The following is a 25,979-nucleotide window of genomic DNA, read 5'->3' on the forward strand; positions in this document are numbered from 1 at the left end:
TTCCCATTGGGTTGGGTCTTTTCTTGACCTGATGCGGGATCTGAGCTTGTGCAGCCCTTTAAGACACTTGTGATTAATGGTTGTATAAGTTAAAGTTAAAGTACCCATGATTGTCAGACACACACTCGGTGTGGCGAAATTATTCTCAGCTTTTGACCCATCCCCTTGAACACCCCCTGGGAGGTGAGGGGAGCAGTGAGCAGCAGCGGTAGCCACGCCCGGGAATCATAGAATAGAATATATCTTTATTGTCATTGTACAACGACATTTTAAGCAAAACTAATTTAGTGCAAATTCATAACACATAAAACCATAAGAACATAGATAAATAGATAAAAATACATAAAAATAGCAAGCACACAGCTCACATGCACAGTCATTATTGTCGTCTTGTGTTCAGCGACACTGTTGCTCTCGGGTAAAAAGTGTTCTTAAGTCTGTTTGTCCGGCATTGTATTGTTCTGTATCTCCTGCCCGAGGGCAGCAGTTCAAAAAGTTTATGTCCAGGATGAGATGGGTCCTTTATGATGTTTTGGGCCTTTTTGAGGCACCTGGCACTGTACAGTTCATCTAGGGAGAGGAGAGAGCAGCCAGTGATCTTCATGACAGTTGTTAATGACCCTCTGCTGCCGTGCAGCTGGCATACCATACACACATGCAGTATGTCAGCACACTCTCTATTGAGCAGCGATAGAAGGACACAAGCAGTTTTTGTGACAGGTTGTTCTTTTTGAGGAGTCTCAGAAAGTAAAGTCTCTGCTGTGCCTTTTTGATGGTCACTGAGGTGTTCATACTCCAAGACAGGTTTTCCTCGATCTGGATACCCAGGAACCTGAAGTTAGAGACCATTTCCACATAGTCCCCGCTGATGTACAGTGGCTGGATGTTTATTGTTTTTTTCTTCCGGAAATCCATTATCAGTTTCTTCGTCTTGGTGGTGTTAAGGACCAGGTTGTTGCTCTTTTTTTTTTTCATTTTTGGTGATTTAACCCCCAATTCCAACCCTTGATTCTGAGTGCCAAGCAGGGAGGTAATGAGTCCCATTTTTATAGTCTTTAGTATGACTCGGCCGGGGTTTGAACTCACGACCTACCGATCTCAGGGCGGACACTCTAACCACAAGTTAACTTTGATTGATTGATTGATTGATTTTGTGCCTGCAGCACATCCATTTTGAGCGGGTTTATCGATCTACGTCAGCAATGTTGTCGTTAGCTAAGTATATTTAGCCTTTTTACAGCATTTTTCTATTTTTTTTAGCTCAATATGAGTCCAAAGAAAACAATAGAAAAGCGAAGTGTGGTTTGAGGCATTTAGGAAGTATCCACACCGTTGTTGATACCACCTCCCCCCTATATTCCACTGCACGCAAAGAAAAATCAATAAAGTAAAGTAGATTTCCTTTTTCGTTACTAATCATTGAAGTACAGGGCTTGCCAGTGTGTGTGCGTGTGGAGGCAGGGCGTCTGCATACGAGGACAGTTCAATTGTTGTTGTTTTGACTTTGTTATTAAAAAAGTAGTTGATCCATCACCCCCTCGTTATGTTTGTTTGATAAACAGTAATGTATAGTAATTTATATTGTGTTCAAAGTGTACAAATTTTACTAAAATACAATGTTTGTGGAGGATGGAACCCATTATTCATGTTTACATTGTTCAAAATTTGCTTCAATGTACAGGGTGATTCATAAGGAATACGGCAAAATTATCACTCGATATTTCAAAAATGGAAAAACAATAGAAAACCTAGCTTGAACAGATGTGTTGTACATAATTTGAGTATTTATTTCATGCTTTTTAACAAGTCTTCAATATGGCCACCACCGGCAGCACGGAAAACATCCAGACGATTTGAGAATTCCTCCCAAACGCGCTCCAGGATTTGTGAGGAGTCGCCATTTTGAGGGTAAATAAACACGTAGTCTTCCTACAATTGAACGGCGCCGAAAGGATTACATGACCACTACAGTGAAATTGTAACACAATAAAACCTGGATAACTCCTGTATCAAATGACCATTGATTCAGTCTATTACAATGCTGATGTGTGATGATTTTGGCATATTCTCTTTGAACCACCCTATACAAACTTTACTAAGTTTTGTGCCTAGATTTAGGCACAAAAACTTACAAATTGGTCTGGGTTTGGTTATTTTGGTCTGCCAATCAGAGTCACTCAAACTACGGCAGGTCGCAAGGAAAAAGGTTTATTATAAGAGAATAAATATAGAGTAGGGAATGGGGAAATATAAGCAAAAGAAAAAGTTCAAATGTGGCGTGAAAATGGGTTAAAAAATTTTGTGACTTTCACGCTCAAAGCATGAGACTTGGCAGTAAGTTGTTGGTGTGGAAACATTTTTCATGTGACATTAAGAATGTACTTTTGAGAAAATGTTTTTCTTATGCAATCACAATAGAGCCGAACAGGTTTCTAGCATTCTAGGTATTAGTATCATAAGCATTTTCATTTCCACGCACAAGGGTAAAAAATATAGCTGTTATCACCTGAACTACAGGACAGTTGATAGTTACTGGAAGTTAGTATAGGATGTGCTGATCAGTATCGGCCCATTTTCGTAAAAAAGTAAGTGATCGCCATTGCAGATTAACGCATTTTAATACTGATCACTGTTTTTGTGTCACCTGGCTGACAAGCAGCTAATTATGCATTTTCATTCACAAAGTGGAGACGCTCAAACTAAGTTGATAATAATCACCTCAATTACGACGAATAAACTGATTTTCTTAGTATCTTAAGTTTAATTATCAGGTATCATTGGAGGACGAGGCAGAACATATTACACACAGAGTAAGAGAACAAGGAAGTAGTTTAAATATTGTGTTGATATTGTTAAACTGTCAATAACACTCACCAAAAAAAGTAAACATTTACGGTTAATACATGTGATTAGTGATGGTATTGATATCAGCCATTGTCATTTAAAACCCGGATCAGAACATCTCTAAATATTAGTATTTCAACTCTTCTCATGTGAAGTGATATTTTCCTCCATGGCCCATCCATCCATCCATTTTCTACCGCTTGGCCCTTTCAGGGTCGCGGAGGGTGCTGGAGCTAATTAAGTGAAATGCATCTGAACTCTTAGCCTGTTGGTATTTGCACTTCGGTACCTGTCCATTAAAGCAAGCAATCTTCTTATGTTAACACAATAGATTGCTACCATGCTAGTTAGCCTGCTAGCTATTAGCCTCGCCGTCGTTATGTTGTTCCTCTTTCGTCTTCAGGTGCCCCACTACTGTTGTCCGTTTATCGTATGACGTTTTGTGACGTACGTTAGTCGACTTTACCTTGTTGTGTTTCTTGAGGAGTTGGTGCCTCTGGAGGAAGTACTGTTCTTTGAGCTGCTGCTTCAACTGCTGATATTTCTCATGGATGTTACTCTCCTCCAAACCCCATATTGTAGATTCCCGATCTGAAGAAAAGAGACAAAAATACTGACAGGTTACTACGACGCCACTGGCAGCACACGACACAACTTTAACTCCAGCTTCCCGACCTCTGATCAGGTTCTGCTTCTTGTAGAGACAATCCATCTCCGTCCGTGCAATCAGTTTCTTGTTGTCTTCAATGATTTTTTGGAGGGTCAAGTCCAACCTGTTCTTCTGGTCTGCCAGGAATTGTTCCTCCTTTGGCCACAAAGAAATACATGTTTTTTCAAAAAGAAAACGTAAATAACAGAAGAGGAACGGATGGCTGTATACCTCGAGAAGCTTGTTGTCTTGGTAGGTCTGCATGGATTTTTTCAAACAATCTTTGCGCTGACTTCTGGGCAGCTTGTCCACAGATTGCTTTAACTAAAGCAAGAAAAGAATGCATGTTCATGTTCTCAAATAAATATGTATGTTTTGTTAGAACTGTGTCTTAAAGGTGTACCAACCTCCTTCTTCTTTAGCTTGAGCTTCTCCTGGAACACTTGGTACTCGCGCTGCTGCTCGGCTTTGATGCGTTTGGTCTCCTCTTTGAGCTGAACGTGGTGGTCTGTCTCAGTCTTCTCAATGGTCTGCTTCTGCTGCTTCTCCAGGTTCTCCAAGTCCACATCGTAGTGCTTCTTCTTGGCCTGGGAGCAGGTAAAGCCAGAAAAAAATACCTCTGAATTCAAATGAAACCATCGTCGTGCATAAAGTCGTCACACAGCATACCTCACGAGAGCTTAGTTCAAGCACACTTTTCAGTTTTTGCAACACTTTTTCCAAAGAGCAGAAGGAGGAAAAGGAAGAGAGGGAAGAACGCTTACACAGTAGGGAAGGGATTCATAAGGCCTCATTGCTGGGTAGATCTCGCGTAACAGGAAGGTGGGGATTAAAGTACCAGTAAAGTGGAAAAACTAGTTGACTTTATATGCTTAATGGTGTTTCATTGTATCCATTTAACCATATCCAATTGCATTTACAATCGGCAAAGTATGTGAAAATAGCGTCTAAAGATCACAAAATGCCACAAATTCAGTTGGCCATTTTGAATATTCCACTCCAAATATCTTCAGCAATTTTCGTAGAATCTACGTCACTGGAGCTACGCTTCTGCACTCTGACCATATCACCAGATCAGTCATACTGGAAATATGCAACAATTGGAAAGACGTGCTGTTTATCATTCACAATCCTTATACATATACTTGGCTTTTTTTTATGCATTCAAAATCATAAATAAATAGCTAACAATTGAGTCAACAGATCGAGGGTCCTCTTCTCTTTTGCAGCCATAAAACCCTCTAAAAACATCCAGAAACCGCCAACAATACTACATTTACATGAAAATTAACCAAATATGAGCGATATTGTTATTATTAGCGCCAATGCAGACAGACTATTTTAGCACCGCATTGAAAGTAGTGAGATAATGCAAGCTTACGCTGCTATTGTTTAAACACTACGCCGGCGGCTGCTTCTACTTCGTCTCAAACTAGCTAAAAGTACATTCTAGATTATAATTCATGCATCTCTCACCTTGTAGTAGACAAATGTGCCCATGGACCGAGAGGCTGGCCGACATTGACATCCCCGAGACAGCGAAGATGATGCAAAAAGACGCTAATTGTGACAACTTTTTTTAACCCTTTGTGAGGATTGCGATTGAATCTTCATCTAAACAGCGAGAGTGGAAATTTTACAGGAAGTCTTTGTTTTATTATGGTTAGTTTGTATGTTTAGCACCTAGCAATGCAACATGATATTACAGTGTCACAATAAATATGCATTATTTTAGCACTTGGCTTCTAAATTTTGTTGCTCATCGTCATTGTTGTTGATGGGGAAGGGATCTGTGGTTCCTAGCGCAACGTCATGGATCAAACGGGCTTCCTCATTAACTCTCAAAATGGCTCGGGAATCTCTGTGGGATTCGCAAACTTTGGAAGTCTTTCAGTGCCATAAATCAGATGTATATGATAATAGCTTCAATATAAAAGCAAGTTGTTTTTTCACTCCACCGGTACTTTAATAATTTTGCAATGCAGTCTGCTGAAAATTATGGAAACCACCACACTACATAGCAACTGACGCTGGGGTTAAAGTTGGAATTGCCACAAAACACATTTTAAGATTTTCACTCTACTTTCATCTGGCGGTTTAAGTGGATAGTGCACCTACTCTGTCGAAAATGTCTTGTGTTCATCTTCATATTTTTGTTTGGTTGTGCATTTTTTCCTTGCACTTTTGAGGGCGAACTTGACACAAATTGTTTACTATAGCTGCACCAGTTTGGGAAAAAAAAAACTAATTTAAATTTTTCTCACCAAAATTTCAATTTCAATTTAATTTGTGATTTTTATATTTTATACATAAAACTAAAGTGTGTAAAAATTAATCGGTACACACCCATAACCCATTTTAACTTTAGAGATTTGAATATACATCCGTTTGGCGAGCCTCCGGATTGATCTTTATGTAGTATAGATTGGTCGATGTTGGATTGTAGATTTGATACAAAATATGGCTGCTCGAATCTTGCAAGATTTCTGTGATGACATAATACGAGAGTACCGTTCTTGTTTGCGACTGACAATGACAGAGCAACATAGCAGACAGCACCGAAAGAGTTTACAAACAATGCACCCCCGAATGGTAAATCTAAAGTGTGGTTAACGGTTGGATTGAAAAAAAAAGAAAAAAAAAAGAATGGTCGATTGGATAAAAGTGTGGTCATTTGTAACCTTTAGAAAGCAGCGATAAAGTAGCGGCAGCACAACTAATCTGAGCACTCACCTGTTGTGACGGCATTGAGAAACTCAAGGTGGCAATGAGGGAGCTAAGGATGCTAATGCTAACAGAAAATGCAAAAATAACGAGTGAAGAAAGCCACGTTACTTTTAGACTGTCAATCGACATATTCTTGTCTCAAGGTGCCACACATTAGAATATGCAATAATTTACAAAAACAAATATTTGGCTTTATACAGACTCAAGAGCTTTTTTTCTACAATACATCACGCTCCTAAACTGAAGAAATAACAGATAAAAACTATAGAGTGATTATAATGTAATCATATTATATAATAATAATGCAAGTAACAATTTAAAATGGTATAAACTTTTTTCCTCATTACTGTAAAAGTGTTTACCATTGTACTGTAATTGGAAGGTAAATAAATGTGTTATCCTAAATAAACAAACACTGAAATTTATTTTTTCCCCTCATAATTTGTGTTACTTTGCAGCACTTCTTACTGGCGAGTGGCGAGTAGGGAGGCTGTCTGTGCTTCCAGTGTGTCAAAAGTTGGCGCTCTGTGCTCCCGCCCACCGAGACAAAGATTAGGAATGACTAAGAAGGGGGCTCACTGCGTTCGGTTAATTTTACTGTTAAATAAACGCGCTCAGGTGCTGAGAGCACTTTTTCCCAGATGAACAAACGCGAGGCTCAACAATTCTGATTGGTAAACATGTCTGTCATTCAAATGCCGGTGACGGCGGTAAGGAGACCTCAGCCTCTTGGGGTTCTTTAAAGCACTAATTAAACCCTGGATGTCGATTCGTAAGAGCCGCAGGAAACCGGGCAAAGAGGCTTGTCCTATGCTATATAAATATGGTAGCTTTAAAATCTGTATACATCTGATGGTTTTTGACCCTACAGACATGCACCTAATTTCAGTGACAAATCCGTGCATCTTACTACTTTAGTCCATTTGGTGTGTCAGATGTTGTGTTGCTTTTCCGTTTGTTTCACTCACATGCATTTCCTGGTCGAAGCGTTTCTGCATCTGTTCTTTCTGATTTTCCAGTTTGGTTTGGAGTTGAGTCAGAGCTCGCTGCTCCTCCTTCTGGAGCAAACGCAGCTCACGTAGCTCCTGGCGTCTGAACACGCAAACACACAAATCGATTATTAATATTTGGTGTGGGGTTGATGCAGTGTCATATTCCTACCACTAGGTGACATGAGTAATGCACCTTCAGGATTTTAATTGACTTCAAACACTCATGTATGGAAGTTTCAGTCACCAAATGAATCTAATTCCAGTGAGGTAAATAACATTATTTAAAGATACAAGTCTGAGTTAAAAACAATATTTGTAGAATCCCCCCATTATCTATTTAATGACTTTTATTGTTGTTTAATGTCCCGTATTAAATATATCCATTTCATGTCATTACACAATTTTATTAGCGTAACTTTTTGTCTGTAATGTTATGAGGAAAAAAGTAACTATTAAGAAAAGTTGGAATATTGCAAAAAAAAAAACTTACAAAGAATTAAGTCATTATTGCTATTAAGAAATTTTGAATATCGCAGGAAACATTTTTTTTTTATGACAAAGTCGCAATATTAGGAGAAGAAAATGTCTACTGGATCTGCTTACCTCAGGAATCTCATCTCCTCATCCTTCTTCTCATCATCCTTGATGATCTTAGAAGTGGTCACGCTCACGTCGACGCCATCAACTTTGAACTTTCTGGTTCGCTTTAGAGTCTTCCGCGAAGTGTCCTGAAGGGGATGAGGAAAAATATAATAAAATGTAATAAATTCTCACCATCCTCACATTTAATTATCATGTACACTAAGGGGGGTCTGCTTTATTATTAATATTAAGTGAATAGTTTACAACTGGTGTGAAAGTGCACTGCATCATTGTGAATACACCTGCCTGGCTCATAGTCCATTCCCTGACACTGCAGCGCCTCTCTGCTGAATAATATGTTCTGGAAAAAACTTGCAAGTGCCACAAAGAGACAAGACTCCACCACAGAGTCAACAACAGTCATGATCAGTCTATAAAGCTCCAGAAGCAGCTGGGTGACAATGAGGTGCACAGAGGCCTCCATTCACTGAGGTCAGCGCTGGACTGTGCCCACACAAAGGCCACATTGGGCCCCAATGAATGGAACATCATGCATATTTTTGCCTCAAGGAAGGACTTGTTGAGGGTCAAACGATGAAAGTGTGTCCTGCTATTTCTAAATGTATTGCCGTTAAACACTTGCCTTGTTAGTTTAATGTATTGCCGTATCCAGTGGGTAAAAGCCAGCATCAAGCTTTACCCTTTGACCTATCAGTTTACTTATGACTCTTCAAACCGGCGTTTGAAGAATCATCGTTCCGGTTTCTGTACCGTTTCAAAATAAATATTGTAATATTAATATTTGTTTTGTATGTAATCTTTTATATGACGTTGTTATTCAAATAAAGATCGGTCGTTTTTCTTTTTTTTCTTCATACTGAGATCACACCAGCTAGCGGTCATCTCTCAAGATCCTCAGGTGACGTATATGTCAATTTTGGGACGAAAGTGACGTCAGAGCGAAGATTGGGGCTGTCTGTGTAGATTGGTGTTTTAACACCATACCCGAGATGGCATTGTATCCAGGGATGCAACCATTAAAGATTTTGGTAGCATTTTAGTATTGGGAACATATTCTAAGTAACAAAGACTTAATTTAGAGTTATTTGGACACTAGGGGAACATATAAGGGTTAGGGTTAGGGTTACTAATAAGCAATAATTCTGAGGTTATTGAGGGAAGACTCTTAGTTAATGGCTTACTGGTTGTATGATAAGGCCATGCAGAATAAGGCATTAATAAGTACTTAATAATGACTAAGTAAGAGCCAATATGTTACTAATTTGCATGTTAATAAGCAACTAATTAATGGCGAATATGTTCCCCATACTAAAGTGTTACCAAGATTTTGAGTGTATCATTATATTCTGAGTAATGGTCATGGTTTTAGGATTACCACAATTATTATGCACTGATTAATTTCACCACAAAAAAATATTTTGTACAAATACATTTATAAAATAAATATTCCTTAGACATTTTCATGTGGAATTGGTGTCGGAATAACAGTATTTAAACAATATAATAACAGTAAACAATAATACATATGCACAAATAGAATTAATTATATATAATTATATTATGAATTATATTTTCAATATAAAACTAAGGTTAACTTAAGTGATCACCAAGGGAAAATTGTTCTTAAGTGGTGATTATATTATTGCCAACTGTCATCCATGCCTATTATTCATTTATAATATTCTATATTATGCTGTGTAATAACACAGTTCGATCCCACCATGGTATAGTGCTATTATTCTATAAGCTTCTGGTGTTGTGTTGGTGTTTTACACTTGCTATGTTAACTTACAATGCCAATAGTTTATTCAACACAGACAGGAAGAAGCAATCACTAACATTAAATGGTCATTGAATGACAGAGGTACCTGTTGCTGTTTGTTTACACTCAACTGACTCATTGCTAAAGGTGCTAATAGTAAGTGACACGTTTATATTTAACTCCCTACCAACTCAATTCTTCATTAAGTCACTTACCACTAATACAATTTAATTCATCGTAAAAACCAGTTTGTCCTTGCAACTCTCTTTTACAACATACCACAGCTGATTCGGTTGCACATGATAACACCGTTTTACGGTTTGTGTGTGGGTTTTGCGTCATCAACAATTATGCAAATTAGCCGATGATGTCATTAGATGGTGAAGGGAATGCAAGGGAAAGAGCACCAATGCTAATCCTCCCGCATTAGGGCTGTAACCGTGCTTACAACACAACATGGCAGCAGAAGTCCGTGTGTGTGATACATCCTTTCTTTCCAGGCATTTTACACTCAGACACCATCCTTCCTCTGTTACAGAAAGTGTAGTAGCTTGTATTCAGTCACATGACTTTTGAACGGAAGTGAACGAAGTGGTGGTCAACCAAAGCAAGATGGCTATGCAGCAAACAATTGTAGTCGCTTGTATTCAGTCAGGTGACTTTTGACCGGAAGTGAACGCAGTGATGGTCAACCAAACAAGTATGGCTAATTGCAGCAAACTATCTGCAAAAAAGGAAAATTGGTATCAAGACTCTCCCGGATAAATCATGCATCGCTTTTGCTCGGGTAAGGTTGCATTTTATGATGTAACTTTGTGTGTTGTGTCCTTGGGCAAGACACTTCACCCTTGCTCCTGATGGCTGCTGGTTAGCGCCTTGCATGGCAGCTCCCGCCATCAGTGTGTGAATGTGTGTGTGAATGGGTGAATGTGGAAATACTGTCAAAGCGCTTTGCGTACCTTGAAGGTAGAAAAGCGCTATACAAGTATAACCCATTTATCATTTAATTTGTGAGGACCGTCTTTCGAAACAAACTAGATTCACGATTTATCATTTTCCCATTATGTTAACCACTTATAAAGATAAATGGAGACACCATTGAAGACCTGGCCGGTTGTTAAAGAAGATGGACAAGTGATCACAGCTCACTGTAACTACGTGTATGCGTGATTTTCCCCGTATTTTTCTAAATATAACTCTACAGGTCAACATTGTGTATGTGCTGAAAGATTTCTGTATGATTGGTGTCTTTGGTAAAAGCTGAACCCTTTAGGGTTTGCTCACATTTGCATGCTTTTATTTAGACTCGCAGAGTTGGTTCACAAACACTTGTAAAAAAAAATGTGTTTTAAGAACTTCGAAACAAGATAAAGTACAAATATCAAGATAATACTTAAATGGAAAATACTAAATATTAAAAGTATATCAAACAAACTGGAGTGCGTGCCACTTTTCTCATCGCGGTTTCGTAAAATCTCGACATATTTCCTCTTGAGGAACTTTGAAGAAACTTTTATTCTTTTCACAATTTGAACCGTTCCAACAGCCTAAAACAACAGGGCATTTTTTCTTCAAGAAAGGCAAAATGTCGGCCAGAACGCTTTGACAAGAGACGCTCGCTTGACCACCACTTCAATTCTCGCATATTTAATAAGCCGGACGTGACGTCAGGGGAACACAACCCATATGTTCAGCTGGGCTATTCAACTTGCTATTCAATCCGTCACAGAAATGACACCATACCGGCACCCAAGGTTCAGTACAAAATTTGGGAAAGACGAACATTTGTGCAGCAAATTCCTGAAAAACAATAGAGAGCTCCTGTTGTATAGAGGAACTCTGACCACTGTGAAACACACTGGCAGATCCCTGCATTGGAAGTTTCAAGCATAGAACACTGGTGTCCAAATGTACAGTTTAAATAACTGAGGCGTTCCTCAAGACATCCCTTTAAGTGCTCTCTTATTTTGGTCGTTACATTTTTTTTTATAATGTTATTTATGTAACTAAGGTGCTGTTGAAGTTTGTTTACACCAACCTCTTTAGATATACCAGTAGTGTTCCTCAAGGTTTCATTTTAGGTCCTCTCTTTTTCATAATTTAGGCAATTCAACTGGTGGCCCGTGAGTTAAGGTAAAAAAACGAGAAATTCACATTTTTGCAAATGCTCCTTAAAAACAGCGGAGCGCTTCTGTAACTCTGACAAAATAAATATACCAAAATGAAATGTCTACTGTCGAGGACTTTGGTCCTCCGAAATTGACAAAATAATAATAGTGAAAGAAGAAGTCTGGTCCTTAGTTTTCTGGAAAAATGGCCCCCACACGAATTTAGTTGAATATCCCTGATGTACATAAATCATTTCACGTCTCTGCTGTTTATACAAGCCGCAAAAAAGGCAGAAGAAAGTCGGCTTTTTTAAGGCTGTATGAAAGGGTGTCTGTTCAAACACTACTACACTAAAACCCATTTTTCAGGCCCTAAAACAAACAGACCTCTCTCATGTAACCCTCCCACCCCACTTAAATATCCTACTGTATGTCTCCTGTATGGAATGTGTGGGGAAAACTCTTACAACATACAGGCTATCCTCTGTGTTACACCCACACCCCAACATGCACAAAACAATGCACTTTCAGTTCCTCCCTGCATGCTGAAAGAAACTTTTTCCAAGGAGGGGTTTTACTGCAGACACAAGGAGCTCCCGTCTTTGCCTCCTTTTGCATCTAACTGCTACAACGCCATAACCATGTAAAGGTGAGCATGATGTGGACTACTTACCCTTGAAGACAGCGAGAAGCTCTCCTTGTTTAGCGACATGCTTTTCAAGGTCTCCGACCCCAAGCTGCCCGTAGATCGCCTTACGCTATTGATCTTTCCGTTGATGTAAGGCGGGGCCACCTCGGGAGTGGATGCTATCGATACTTGGTCAGGGCTCATCTTGTTTCGGATGCTGCTCGGCCAGGAACTATGTGCTTGTGAAGGACCAGTGGAAACAAGTGCTGGGGTCGGTACTGGTTGGTGAGCTGACACGTCTGGACTCTGGTCAACAGAGAACTGGGTGTTGGGCACCTGTGGTTTTGAGGAACCGATAGCAATGTCAACACTGTCCTCAGACGCCTCAGATTGGAGGACAGATGGAAGCTGCTTGGTTTCCACAACAACCTGGAAAACGAAGATTATTGTTATAAATCTTTTAATTGCAAAGTCAAGGATTATTATGGAATTTGTTTGGATATTGACCAAAACAAGTGCCTATAGAATAAATACAGAAACAAATCTAACAACTATCATCTCCAAAAATGTTGAGACTTGCCAATTTATACAGCTGTAAAATATCCAGTTTGACTCTGGAACAGATTAATTCACTCCACTTTTTCATATGCGGTAAATGCTCTTTCTAATTCATCCATCCATCCATCCATTTTCTACCGCTTATTCCCTTCGGGGTCGCGGGGGGCGCTGCAGTCTATCTCAGCTACAATCGGGCGGAAGGCGGGGTGGGGTACACCTTGGACAAGTCGCCACCTCATCACAGGGCCAACACAGATAGACACACAACATTCACACACTAGGGCCAATTTAGTGTTGCCAATCAACCTATCCCCAGGTGCATGTCTTAACACTCTCATATCGTCCCCATGGCAAGTTGTGTGGTTCTTTGGATTCTTGGAAGTAAAATACATGTAAAAATAATTATATAGATGTAAATAAACAATAAAATAGTAAGATGATAAAAATGAGGGACGTTCCGATCAAGGTTTTATGCTACCAATCATGCATGCCTGAGATTGTCCGACACCAATCATATGTATTCACTATACATTATAAAATCTATTTTTAATGAGTGCTGTTGACGATTTAACAATATAAGCACAATACTTAAACGGGTTCCTTTTTCTCTTTCAATGCATACAATTGTTTGAGCAAATCAGTCAATATTACACAATAACTAAACAAAAGCAAAACTACTCATTTACTGTAAATCCTTTGGTTTCAAAGTCCACACAACATGTAAACACAACAAAAACATTTTATTGAGAAAGTAAAAATATCTATCTGATAACTCTAGTATCACTCATATACTGATACTACCCTTGGTATTAACACCACCAATGAATGGATGGATCTACCCTCCTTTTACTTGTTGTATATTGACTGTGATAATGCTGATAAAGCAACAGTTGTTATATTATCCTCTCTCAAGACCAGGGGTGTCAAACGTACGGCCCACGAACAGGTTTAATCTGCCCGCGGCCCGCAAGATGAGTTTGCTATGTATGAAACTGAGCTGCAATTTTTTTAATGAAAGAAACTTCTGTTATAAAACTGGATGTCGCAATAGCAATTCAAGTGCAACCCACGTCACACATGACACTATTTAAAATATGACGTGTCAGCTGACTTTAAGCACCCTCTGGATTGGCTGCCGCTACTCCAATCAGCGCAGGTGCAAGCAATCAACTGCTCCTGTTTTGGCTGGCAGCAGATGGCGACAGACTAAAACTGCAGCGACGCACAATGACTTATTTAATTGTAGATTATCCACTCAACTGATAAAGTAACGAAATGGTAAGATGCAAAGGCTTAAGCCGGTCAACTTCCTTTATTTTCACTTTATCAAACTGCGCATGCAAGTGAGGTCGAGGCCACATTGGAGCTGCATTGAGGCCACATTGGGGCCACATGTGCGTTTACACTGGAGTCTGATAAAAATCACATTTTGATTGCAGAGCAAACAGTCAGATGCAAAAAAATCTGATTTGGGCCACTTTGGCCTGCAGTGTAAATGTAGTCTAAGTTCATTGTGTTCCATTTTTTTCCTCAGAATTGTCAACTAACTTGGAAGTGTTTGGCCAAGAGGATTATTGGTAATGTGTACCTTTTCAGAATGTGATTTTTCAATTTTTGGCCAAAGTAAAAAAAGAAAACAATCTGATGTTGTCTTTATTTCTAAGTTATTGTGCCATGATTTTACCAGTCTGGCCCAAGTGGGAATATATTTTCCTTCATGAGGCCCTTGAGTTAAAATGAGTTTGACACCCCTGTTCTGGACTCCTGTTAATCTACTTGTTAATCTCCAGTTAATATCTGCTTACTTTCTTCTGCAACGTGGTTAAAGCTAACTTAGTGGCGAGCTTAACTATTAACTGTTACATTGGCTTGCTCTCGGTGTGTAACATGTTTAGTCTCATCCTCCAGTGATAATGCTAATTGATAACGATACTCTAAGACAGTGTTTTTCAACCTTTTTTGAGCCAAGGCACATTTTTTGCATTGAAAAAATCTGGAGGCACACCACCAGCAGAAATCATTAAAAAACTAAACTCAGTTGACAGTAAAAAGGCGTTGTCGCCACTGTTGGATGCGACTTTAAACCATAACCAACCATGCATCACTATAGCTCTTGTCTCAAAGTAGGTGTACTGTCACCACCTGTCACATCACGCACTGACTTATTTTGAGTTTTTTGCTGTTTTCCTGTGTGTAGTGTTTTAGTTCTTGTCTTGCGCTCGTATTTTGGTGGCTTTTTCTCTTCTTTTTTTTTGTATTTTCCTGTAGCCGTTTCATGTCTTCCTTTGAGCGCTATTTCCCGCATCTACTTTGTTTTTATCCGTCTTCGTGGGGACATTGTGGATTGTCATGTCATGTTCGGATGTACATTGTGGACGCCATCTTTGCTCCACAGTAAGTCTTTGCTGTCGTCCAGCATTCTGTTTTTGTTTACTTTGTAGCCAGTTCAGTTTTAGTTCGTTCTGCATAGCCTTTCCTAAGCTTCAATGCCTTTTCTTAGGGGCACTCACCTTTTGTTTATTTTTTGTTTAAGCATTAGATACCCTTTTACCTGCACGCTACCTCCCGCTGTTTCTGACATCTACAAAGCAATTAGCTACCTGCTGCCACCTACTGATATGGAAGAGTATTACAAGGTTACTCTGCCGAGCTCTCGACAGCACCGACACTCAACAACAACACATCATTTGCAGACTATAATTACTGGTTTGCAAAAAATATTTTTTACCCCAAACAGGTAAAATTAGATAATCTCCCACGGCACACCAGACTGTATCTCACGGCACAGCGGTTGAAAACACTGCTCTAAGATACTAAGAAATGCAGTTTATTTGCTGCCACGGAGGTGATTGTTATTAATTTAGGGGAGCGGTTCTCAGTGTATATGGAGACACATAATTAGCTGCTAGCCGCTTCTCAGCCAGAGAGGATGGCATTTGTGAGCTGCAATAATAGGCGTTAATCGGCAATGGCCGATCTCGGACTTTTTTTTTTACAAAAATCATCCAATACCAATCGGTGCCTGATTGATTGGAACATACCTAATAAAAGTAATAAAATAATAATAATACAATTTTTAACTGAAATAAAAAAATATATATATGTCATATGGAGAACAATCCCTAATACCCTTGGGTAGAATTAAAACGTCAAGCACCCTGATACTTAAAGCTTATAAATCCTACCTTCTCCCTTTCAGACGTGGGTGAGCTCTTCCCGTCCTCGATGCCAGAGTCCGAGCTGGACGTCTTAATTGACACGACACTCTCATATTTCTCAGACTCCAGCTTATCTCCAGAGTCCAGTTGATCCTTAGCGGGGAGATTGTGCCTCGGTAAGGGAACTGGGGTGGCCATGATGGGAACCGGCTGCTCCTTTGTGGGTGAGGCTGGCCCATTTTCCAGTGGAGAATGTTGCACGATCAGGGATGTGGTGGGGCTCTCTTGTTCCGGGGACTGGTCTCCTTCCAGACTGGTCTGGCATGGTAAAGAGAGGTGGACTTTGGTTATGCATTGATGTGGCAAAATACTGTAAAATGATGCCAATAGCTAAGCAACTTTTGTTTGGTAGCAGCTCCTGCATCAGGTAACATTAGCTTCATGTTAAATGCATTGCAACTTACAGCAGGTACATTCCATTATCCAAGATTTAAGGGAATAGACATTTTTGCAACCTTGCATCTAAAATTGCAGTCATTTCCATAAACTGCAGACGTTCCTAAATCGGGTAAACACAGCCCAGCATTGGGATGATATGGAATACCTCTCTAAACTAAACAAATAGGCGGCTTTTTGATCTCCATCTAAGATCCGTGGGTCTCGTACAGCCGAGGCAGAACAATGTCTGAACATAAATAATTCAGGCATCACTTGTTTTCCTATGAGGAGTAATACCAAAGTCAAGGTCTAAATTTAAAAGCGAGGCTGTATGCCAGTGTTCCGGTTACTGTTCTTTTGTTTATCCTGAGGGTGGTAAAGAACCGCCTCGTGCTCTATGTTACTTTGTAATCTCATGGCCTCTGTGGACATATGAATGGCCTCTGCCAGAAGCGACCTTCAGTCCCTTGGCAGGAAAGCACTGTTTACCAAGAAATGCTTTTTAAAGGGGGTGGGGTGCAAACAAAGTTGGCGGCGTATAGCCTGATCTTAATTGTCTCTGTCAAAGACGTAATAGTTTGTGATGTTTTTGTTTAAGGGTTAATAAAATGACATGTATTGAGTTTGTGCAGATACTTAATATTTTGTTCGGATTCTATGAAAAATATTAATCTAATAGCTTTTGATCTATTTATCAATAACTATTTTATTAGGCGAATAGCAACCAGCTTGACTGCCACTTACAGGACCGGAGTGGAACAATATTCATCACAACGTGCAACTAAGTTATAGTTATCTCCAAATGTGTGTCTTTGTTTTTTTCATTTTTTTCAAAGAAAAGCAACAAACTCTCTAAAATATTGTATGGACATTGACGACAACTTCCATCCATCTATTCTTTGACCGCTTGTCCCTTTTGGGGTCGCGGGGGGTGCTGGAGCCTATCTCAGCTGCATTCGGGCGGTAGGCGGGGTATTGACTACAACTTGATTATTGTAATTAAACAACTATATTAAGTTATATCATTTGTTGACTATCAATGGTATTTGAATTAATTAATTAATTTATGATGAATTAAATATATATACCGTATTTTTCGGACTATAAGTCAACGTTTTTTTCATAGTTTGGCCGTGGGTGCGACGTATACTCCGGAGCGACTTATGTGTGAAATTATTAACATATTACCGTAAAATATCAATATTATTTATCTCATTCGCGTGAGCAACGAAGCAAATGTCCGCAATCGTCACACACACGTCAGCAATCGTCACTCACACGCCAACCAAAAAGAATTCGGCGGGGGGCGGGTCATGGCAGAAGTGCATTGTGGGTTTTGGAATGCTAACTGCTATATGCTATACGCTACTGCCGGAGCTATTAAAATGGATCACATCAACAATCGAGGTAACTTATAAAAACTGAGAAGAACTGAACTAAAATGGCACCGAAAAGGAAATCATATACTGCAGATTACAAGCTGGACGTAGTAAAATATGCACCAGAAAATGGCGATCGAGCAGCAGAAAGAATGGACGCTAGCGGGGCGCATACCAGGAGCGACACCAAGGAGGAAGATTTCATCGGATTTAGCGATCGGGAGTGACAGATTGTTTGGTAAACGTATAGCATGTTCTATATGTTATAGTTATTTGAATGACTCTTGCCATAATATGTTACGTTAACATATCAGGCACTATTCTTGGTGTTGGATTTTATCAAATAAATTTCCCCAAAAATGCGACTTATACTCCAGTGCGACGTATATTTGTTTTTTTTCTTCTTTATTGTGCATTTCCGGCCGGTGCGACGTATACTCCGGAGCGACTTATAGTCCGAAAAATACGGTACATACATTTTTTTACAAAATTAATTTCATTTATACACTCTTTTTAAAACAGCAAGAGTAAGTAAGAGTAAGTTTACACTACAGTAAGCTAGCAGGGAGGAAACTTGCGTTCTTAGGACAGTAACAATGGTAAAAGGCATACGGTAATATGCAATAAATTCAGGGTTTCCCCTATACTGCCAAGATACCTGTGGCTGTGATCACCATGTCATCGATTAATTTGCATAATTTGCTATGATCATATAATTTTCTTTAAAAAAGGCTAAAAAAATGTATACATACATTTAAAACAAATCTGTCTGTATTAATTAGTATTAACATATATTTTATCGTTTTGCCTTAATTTCAATTGTTGCTGCTTTTTGTACAAAGTACTTTGTTGAGATTTTTTCAAGTATTTACAGACTTATAATGACGTCACACTTGAAATCACACATGCTCTAGTTGGACTTTCTCTTCTTAAAAGCCACCACTGTCCTCTTAACATTTGCACATTTTGTAGATGGCTGTCCGCGGGTATATGTGCAATATGTATAAAAATCACGTCCACATCGCAGACATGCTGACAACGCTCCAGTAAAACCTGTTGGAATTGTGCCGTTTGTTATCATAAGATTGGTAACAAAAGTTAAAAATAGCGTCGGTGTGTTTTCTTCTGGGGGCTACAATATATTATATTACGTTAGTTTGTTTTCAAGTAAAAAAAACAACAACCTTATTTTCAAGGTCTGGCTGTAAATGCCGTGGCGGCGCACCACATTCAATTACATTAAGGGGAAACCCTGATATTAATGATTAAATACTTAAAAAAAAAAAAAAAATGTTGCATTATCGCAATGATATATATATATATATGTTTGTTCTTTTAATAAATGCAAAATACAATGCTCTACTTAAAACGATTAGACATTATTTCTAGTCTCAAGAGTTAGGATTCCTAACGTTTTAAAAACACAGACGTTTTTGGCCTGGGCAGAGGTCTAATCTGGAACGAGAATGATTTCAAATTCCGCAAATGAACATGCAACCAATCACATTGTGCTGATAAAACTCTAATCAGACTGCACATGTATAACCAAAACAGCTTTAAAGTCAGCAGACCTTTATAAATGAGCGGCAAGAAGAACATAAACTTATTGTAGTGTTTTTAGATACCAAAAAATGATGCAGAAGCCAATAAAGTGTCATCTTAGAAATATGAGGAAGGTTTTGGTACCACAGTGAGCTCCAAGGTGTCTTCCTCCTCTCCTTCCTCTCTATTGTCCTCGATTTCCTCAAAGACTTCAGCCTTCGCCTCGGCCACCAGCTCCCTCAGCGGGCGGTTCGACGTCACCGAGCTCACAAAAGGGTGCTAAGGGGATAGATAGAGAATACATAGAATCAGGTTTGTTTGTGGTGGAAATGTGAGAGAGAAGACCAGTATTGAGGACCACTTTCACTGCTGTTGAAACCCAACTCGTCCCTTGTCAACTCCTAATTGTGGTTACACCACAGGCGCTCAGCCATTTAAAACAGCAAATATTTTATTATTACTAATTCTTCAGCCAAATGCGTAACAAACCTGATTAAAAAGTTGAGTGCAGCTGGGTTAAAAAAGACTCATCTATTATTCAAATGTTGTGTAATTTAATTGGAGCAACTGACAAAAGGAGCCTAACAAACGTGGCTGAGCATTCAAGTGTGCACATTGGCAGACGTGTTTACAGTTGTTGCTGCGTTACTTGCCGTACTTAGTTCCATTTGGCTTCAGCTTTTTAACTTGGCTGATTCAAAAACAACAGTCAGCTCCTGTCTAACGAGGCAGGAAGTTTAAATGCTGAACGGCCTCCTATTACAGCATAGAGGGCAGACATTGCATTAGCGGCGAACATCCATCCGTCTTACTTACTGTATGCTGTGAAAGGTCCCTGTGAAAGTGGGGACTTATCTTGGCTGACACTGGGCTAAATGTGAAGGAACCCTGGACAGATGCCTATTTCTACTTTCAAGGGGCAAATAATACATTCAGTGCCTCCGGAAAGTATTCACAGCGCTTCACTTTTTCCACATTTTGTTATGTTACAGCCTTATTCCAAAATTGAATAAATTCATTTTTGTTCTCAAAATTCTGCACACAATACTCCATAATGACAATGTAAAAAGGTTTTGTTCAAAGCAATTTTCTAATTTAATAAAAATAAAAACATAAAATCACATGTATATTATTTACAACCTATGCTCAGTACTTTGTTGATGCATCTTTGGCAGCAATTACAGCCTCAAGTCTTTTTGAATACGATGCCACAAGCTTGGCACACCTATCTTTGGGCAGATTGGCCCATTCCTCTTTGCAGAACCTCTTAAGCTCCATCTGGTTGGATGGTCTCTGTACATAGCTGCATTCATCTTAATCTAGTCAGGGAGGTGACTAAGAACTCGATGGTCACTCTGTCAAAGCTACAGCATTCCTTTGTGGAGAGAGGAGAACCTTCCAGAAGGACAACCATCTCTGTAGCAATACACCAATCAGGCCTATGTGGTACAGTGCCCAGACAGAATCAACAGGTATTTCTTAGTAAAACGCTCGCCAACATGCACCTGAAATACTCCAAGACCATGAGTGACAAAACTCTCTGGTCTGATGAGACAAAGGTTTAACTATTTGGGATGAATGCCAGGCATCATGTTTGGAGCAAACCAGGCACTGCCTATCACCAGGTCAATACCATCCCTACAGTGAATCATGGTGGTGGCAGCATCATGCTGTGGGGATGTTTTTCAGCGGCAAGAATTGGGAGACTAGTCAGGATAGAGGGAAAGATGAATGCAGAATGTACTGAGACATCCTGGATGAAAACCAACGCTTCTCAACCAATCTGATGGAGCTTGAGATGAATGGGCAAAGAGGAATGGGTGTCAACTAAGTATTGGTGCATCAACTAAGTATTGGGCAAAGGCTATGAAGACTTGTGTACATGTGATTGTTTTATTTTTTTCTATTTGGAATAGGTTCGCAAAATTTCCCAAAAAATTGTCATTACACCTCGTCTGTAGAATTTTGAGGACAAAAAATATTTGTTCTCTTTTGGAATAAGGCTGTAACAAAACAAAATGTGATACACTGTATATAACTTAGAAAATACACTGCGGGCCCTACACAGGACTAAAAACGCAATGTTTTCAAATATATTTGTTATATTTAAGTATTTATAAGGAAAGTAAATTGTGTATTGATCTATTTTGGTGAGCTACAAAATGGCTTCAGCATTATTATATCCTGTAATGTATTTATTATAAACCGTTGCAATGACTAGACAGAACAGGACAGCACTACTGCTAACACAATGAAATAGGTGTCCTGGCTGGTCCACTCTAAGACAAGGGCTTTGGTTGCCATGGCAAGACCAGACAACCTCCTCTTCACCTTTTTTAAGCCACTGTGCCATGCAAATTATTTTATCAATTTAATGTAGAATTATTTCATATTGTTTCTTTGAGGTATACGACTAAGGGTGTGCATTTTAATGCATGATTAGAGGAAATTGTTTATGGACTACTAGAGTTGAAAAAGGATGCACTAAATGGAGTCCCTTTGCAGTGTTTCCCACACGGGGTGATGACATTGCTGCATTTTCAGCTAATTTAGCGTAGTTGGCCATGATGCATGTGCAAGTAATGTTTATAGACACTATGGGGAAAGACAAAAAGTGAGCAAAAATCATGATAGGCAAAACATAAATGTTTAGAAATACTGTCCGAACGAACATTCTTCTGTTGCTGTTTACTTTTGTGTCACAAGCAAGCCTGAGCCAAAAAGTGGTTTTGGATAAGAAGGGCGATGTGCACAGTGGCATGCTTTCAGATTAGTGTCTGATAAGACTAAGACTAAGTCTGCTAAATTGGCAACATTTACCACTCCTGCTATGTCTTCTTATTCTCTGGCAGACCAGGCGCGTATGACGTGGATTAGGAAGTGTGCTTACAATGCAATCTACTGAAGGGAGTTGTAACGACAAGCTATATTCACAAACAGTACTTCTGCGGTGTGTTTCTAGGAGCTATTTGTGGCGATCCAAATTATTTGTGAGAATATGTGTAAATATTTGAGAAGCACTGCATTGTGTCATATTGTTTTCTATGTTGCAGGCAAAATCACTTCAAACAAACGGAATCCAATGTCGCTGAGGGGAAAAAAAGGCAGAACGGTAGAGCTTAAATCCGCTTTTATGGTTTTACATTGCGTTAGAAACACACTGATCGTGTGTCACGCATGCACGGATGGCTGGTAAAAGGTTAAACATGAACCATTTTGGGGAAGCGAAACACAAAGCTACCTGTGTTGCAATCGCTGCGACAGAGTGCTAGAAACCCGATGCTGTGTGTTGCAAAGTGAGAACACTTTGATCATTTTTAGTGTTAAAATGATATCAAAGTGGCCTAATCTGATTTAATTTACATTTTCCTTAAAACGTCTGTGTAAACACTAACTATTAAAAATCTAACTACATTTATCACAGCATGTCATGGCAAACCCCTGGTGCCATGCAAATATGCCCTTGTGGCTGACTAGCAACAATAAATTAACCCTAGTGTGTGAATGTTGTCTGTCTATCTCAGGGGTCGGCAACCCAAAATGTTGAAAGAGCCATCCATCCATCCATTCTCTACCGCTTATTCCCTTTGGGGTCGCGGGGGGCGCTGGAGCCTATCTCAGCTACAATCGGGCGGAAGGCGGGGTACACCCTGGACAAGTCGCCACCTCATCGCAGGGCCAACACAGATAGACAGACAACATTCACACTCACATCAGCCATATTACATACAGATAGTGTGTCATGAGATATAAATTGAATCAAGAGGACTTAAAGGAAACTAAATGACCTCGAATATAGCTACAAATGAGGCATAATGATGCAATATGTACATATTGCTAGCCTAAATAGCATGTTAGCATCGATTAGCTTGCAGTCATGCAGTGACCAAATATGTCTGATTAGCAGTCCACACAAGTCAATAACATCAACAAAACTCACCTTTCAAGCACAACGTTAAAGGTTTTGTGGACAAAATGAGACAGAAAAAGAAGTGGCATAAAACATTTCTTAGAAAGTCGGAGAAAGTTATACATGTAAACAAACTACGGTTAGTTCAAAGACCGCCAAAATTAGTAGGACAAAACGGCGCTCGCCAAATACTCGAATCAGTGAAGCATGTTTAATACAAACAGTGTGCTTTGTAACAATTAGGGAGGCTTGTGTCATGTTTGTCCTCCTACAGAAACCATATTAAAACAAAAAATAGATTTTTTTTTTCTTTTTCCATTTTTCATACATTTTTTAAAAAGCTCCAGAGAGCCACTAGGGCGGCGCTAAAGAGCCGCATGCGGCTCTAGAGCCGCGGGTTGCCGACCCCTGGTCTATCTGTAGCTATGTGTACATGGACACATTTAATCGGATTAAAAGTCTAACCGGAATAAAAATGCTTCATTCGGAATATTCTGACCCGATCACACACGTTCCGATCAAGACGGGTGATTTGTGCCGCAAATCATTCGGATTATAGCTTGTGAAAACTAATTTTCCAAAATCCGGGTTGGACTTATCCTTACTGCGCATGTCTTTGAGGTCAGCTATACTTTGGTGGTGGAGGTGGGACTATTATTTAACAGTCTTGGAATTAAGTGATTGTCTTGCTGCTGTCTCCCTCCATTCAACATGTACAGACGTAGCATTATGTGCTGTTGAGTTTGTTGCTTTAAAGCGAGCTTAGCAAAATCAAAAGTATGGTCTGGAATGTCATGGGTCGATATAACAATAAAAGAAGGGAACCAGTTGTCGTCTTAACGAGCTGCTTTATTCACGACATTACAGCTACTCCAAGTGCTAACTGCTAGTCTCAAATATATACACAGAGTGTTGTAACCTAAAGACGCAACCCGTACGTAATCACAACATAGAAAGCACATAACAGCTCCATTTCCAAAAGAAAGGTAAAACAAAAGTAGTGAACTGTGATAATGTCTGACAAGCAGAAATGCACAAAGACGTGTTTGTTTACAGTGGAAGTCACTGCTTATTCAACACCTGCAATGAGCGAACTCGTTCAAAAGATGGCGCCATAGCACAAATAATAAAACACCTTACCGTTTATGTTAGGTTTTGCGCATGTCAAAGTAAAGTATTCCGATTTAAGGTGTGATGCATGAAAATGCACGTCATAATCAGATAAGTTTTTTCAGGGGCCATGTACACAGTAACATTTTAATCCGAATGATGATCAGATTAAATACATGTTGTCCATGTACACGTGACTTGTGTTGGCGCTGCGATTAGGTAACGACTTGTCCAGGATGTACCCTGCCTTCTGCCCGAGTGCAGATGGGATAGGCTCTAGCCCCTCCGTGACCTCAAAAGGGACAAGCAGTAGAAAATGGATGTATGGCTGTGAGCTGTGTACTGTGTACTGAAAGTGGTGACATCGGCACATTCTGTTAAGACGCAATTGCTATGATCTTGCAATGGCATGTTTTCTGGCTCTTTATTTTGCAACGCTTCATAAAGTGTATCCAGAAAGTATTCACAGCGCTTCACTTTTTCCACACTTAGTTATGTTACAGACTTATTCCAAAATGGAATAAATTCATTTATGTTTTAAAAATTCTACAGATAATACTCCATTATGACAATGTGTAAAGTATTGTTTTTAATTTAGCAAATTCATTAAAAATTAAAATATAAAAAACACAAGTAAATAAGTATTCCCAGCCTTTGCTCAGTTCTCTGTTGATGCACCTTTGGCAGCAATTACAGCCTCAAGTGTCTTTGAATACGATGCCATAAGCTTGGCACACCTATCTTTGGGAAGTTCCGCCCATTCCTCTTTGCCCATTCTTTTTTTGCAGTACTTCTCAAGCTCTATCAGGTTGGATGGCAAGCGTTGGTTTTCATGCAGGATGTTTCTGTGCATTGCTGCATTCATCTTTCCCTCTATTCTGACTAGGGCTGCAACGATTAGTCGACAATAAAATTTGTCGCTGACATATATATATGTCGACAATAGTTGTGACGTCATCACTTGTAAAAACATCGCCAGTGGTAACATGTAATGTGTGAGGATATCTCCTCTTATTCTTGTTAAAAACATGAATACCTTGCTCATTTTGCAAAGCGGACCTTGTCTTTATGGCAGTACATCTGTGATACGCGAGCATTTAAATTTGAGACATGATGTCATACATTTGGAGAGAGGATGCGGACACAGCCTCGGTAAAAGTGTTAGCTTCTACCTTGCTAGCTAGCTAACAAGAATGAGCCGAAGGTGTGTGAAAAATAACTATCATTTTAGCCAAAGTCAGTTAGCTAAACTTTGTCTACATCAATTAAAGCAGCGTCAATTTGCAATGCCGTAAAAAAGGCCCTTTAACATCAAGGTATCATAAGAATAAACATACAATCTATTAAATAGCCAACATTTTAAGAATTAATTTATGATACAATTCGACACATTGAGTCTATTAGAGTGCTAAAATTGGCAAGAGTTAATCAATAGTCAATATACTAGTGTGTAGCTTTTTAAACATCACAAAATTATTTTCTTTTTGAGGAAGTTACCAGATGTTGTGTTTTATTGTTTGTTTTCATTGCTGCTGTTTTAACTGTTAACAGTATTTTTGTGTTAGTTATCA

General features: G+C 39.3%; 1 protein-coding gene across 1 annotated transcript in view; it reads right to left on the bottom strand.

Moving 5' to 3' along the window:
* stk10 (serine/threonine kinase 10) overlaps nt 1–25,979 on the bottom strand; it is a 93,753-nt gene that overhangs the window by 2,514 nt on the left and 65,260 nt on the right. Inside the window, exons 8-16 of the mRNA XM_061962521.2 lie at nt 19,533–19,667; nt 16,057–16,347; nt 12,359–12,742; nt 7,816–7,940; nt 7,189–7,312; nt 3,901–4,080; nt 3,725–3,817; nt 3,520–3,649; nt 3,311–3,435 (exon numbers count right to left, since the gene is read on the bottom strand). Of these exons, the coding sequence (XP_061818505.1) occupies nt 3,311–3,435; nt 3,520–3,649; nt 3,725–3,817; nt 3,901–4,080; nt 7,189–7,312; nt 7,816–7,940; nt 12,359–12,742; nt 16,057–16,347; nt 19,533–19,667 (1,587 nt within the window). The remainder of the gene's footprint in view (nt 1–3,310; nt 3,436–3,519; nt 3,650–3,724; nt 3,818–3,900; nt 4,081–7,188; nt 7,313–7,815; nt 7,941–12,358; nt 12,743–16,056; nt 16,348–19,532; nt 19,668–25,979) is intronic.

The sequence above is a fragment of the Nerophis lumbriciformis genome, linkage group LG09, assembly GCF_033978685.3.
Source record: "Nerophis lumbriciformis linkage group LG09, RoL_Nlum_v2.1, whole genome shotgun sequence".
Lineage (NCBI taxonomy): Eukaryota > Metazoa > Chordata > Actinopteri > Syngnathiformes > Syngnathidae > Nerophis > Nerophis lumbriciformis.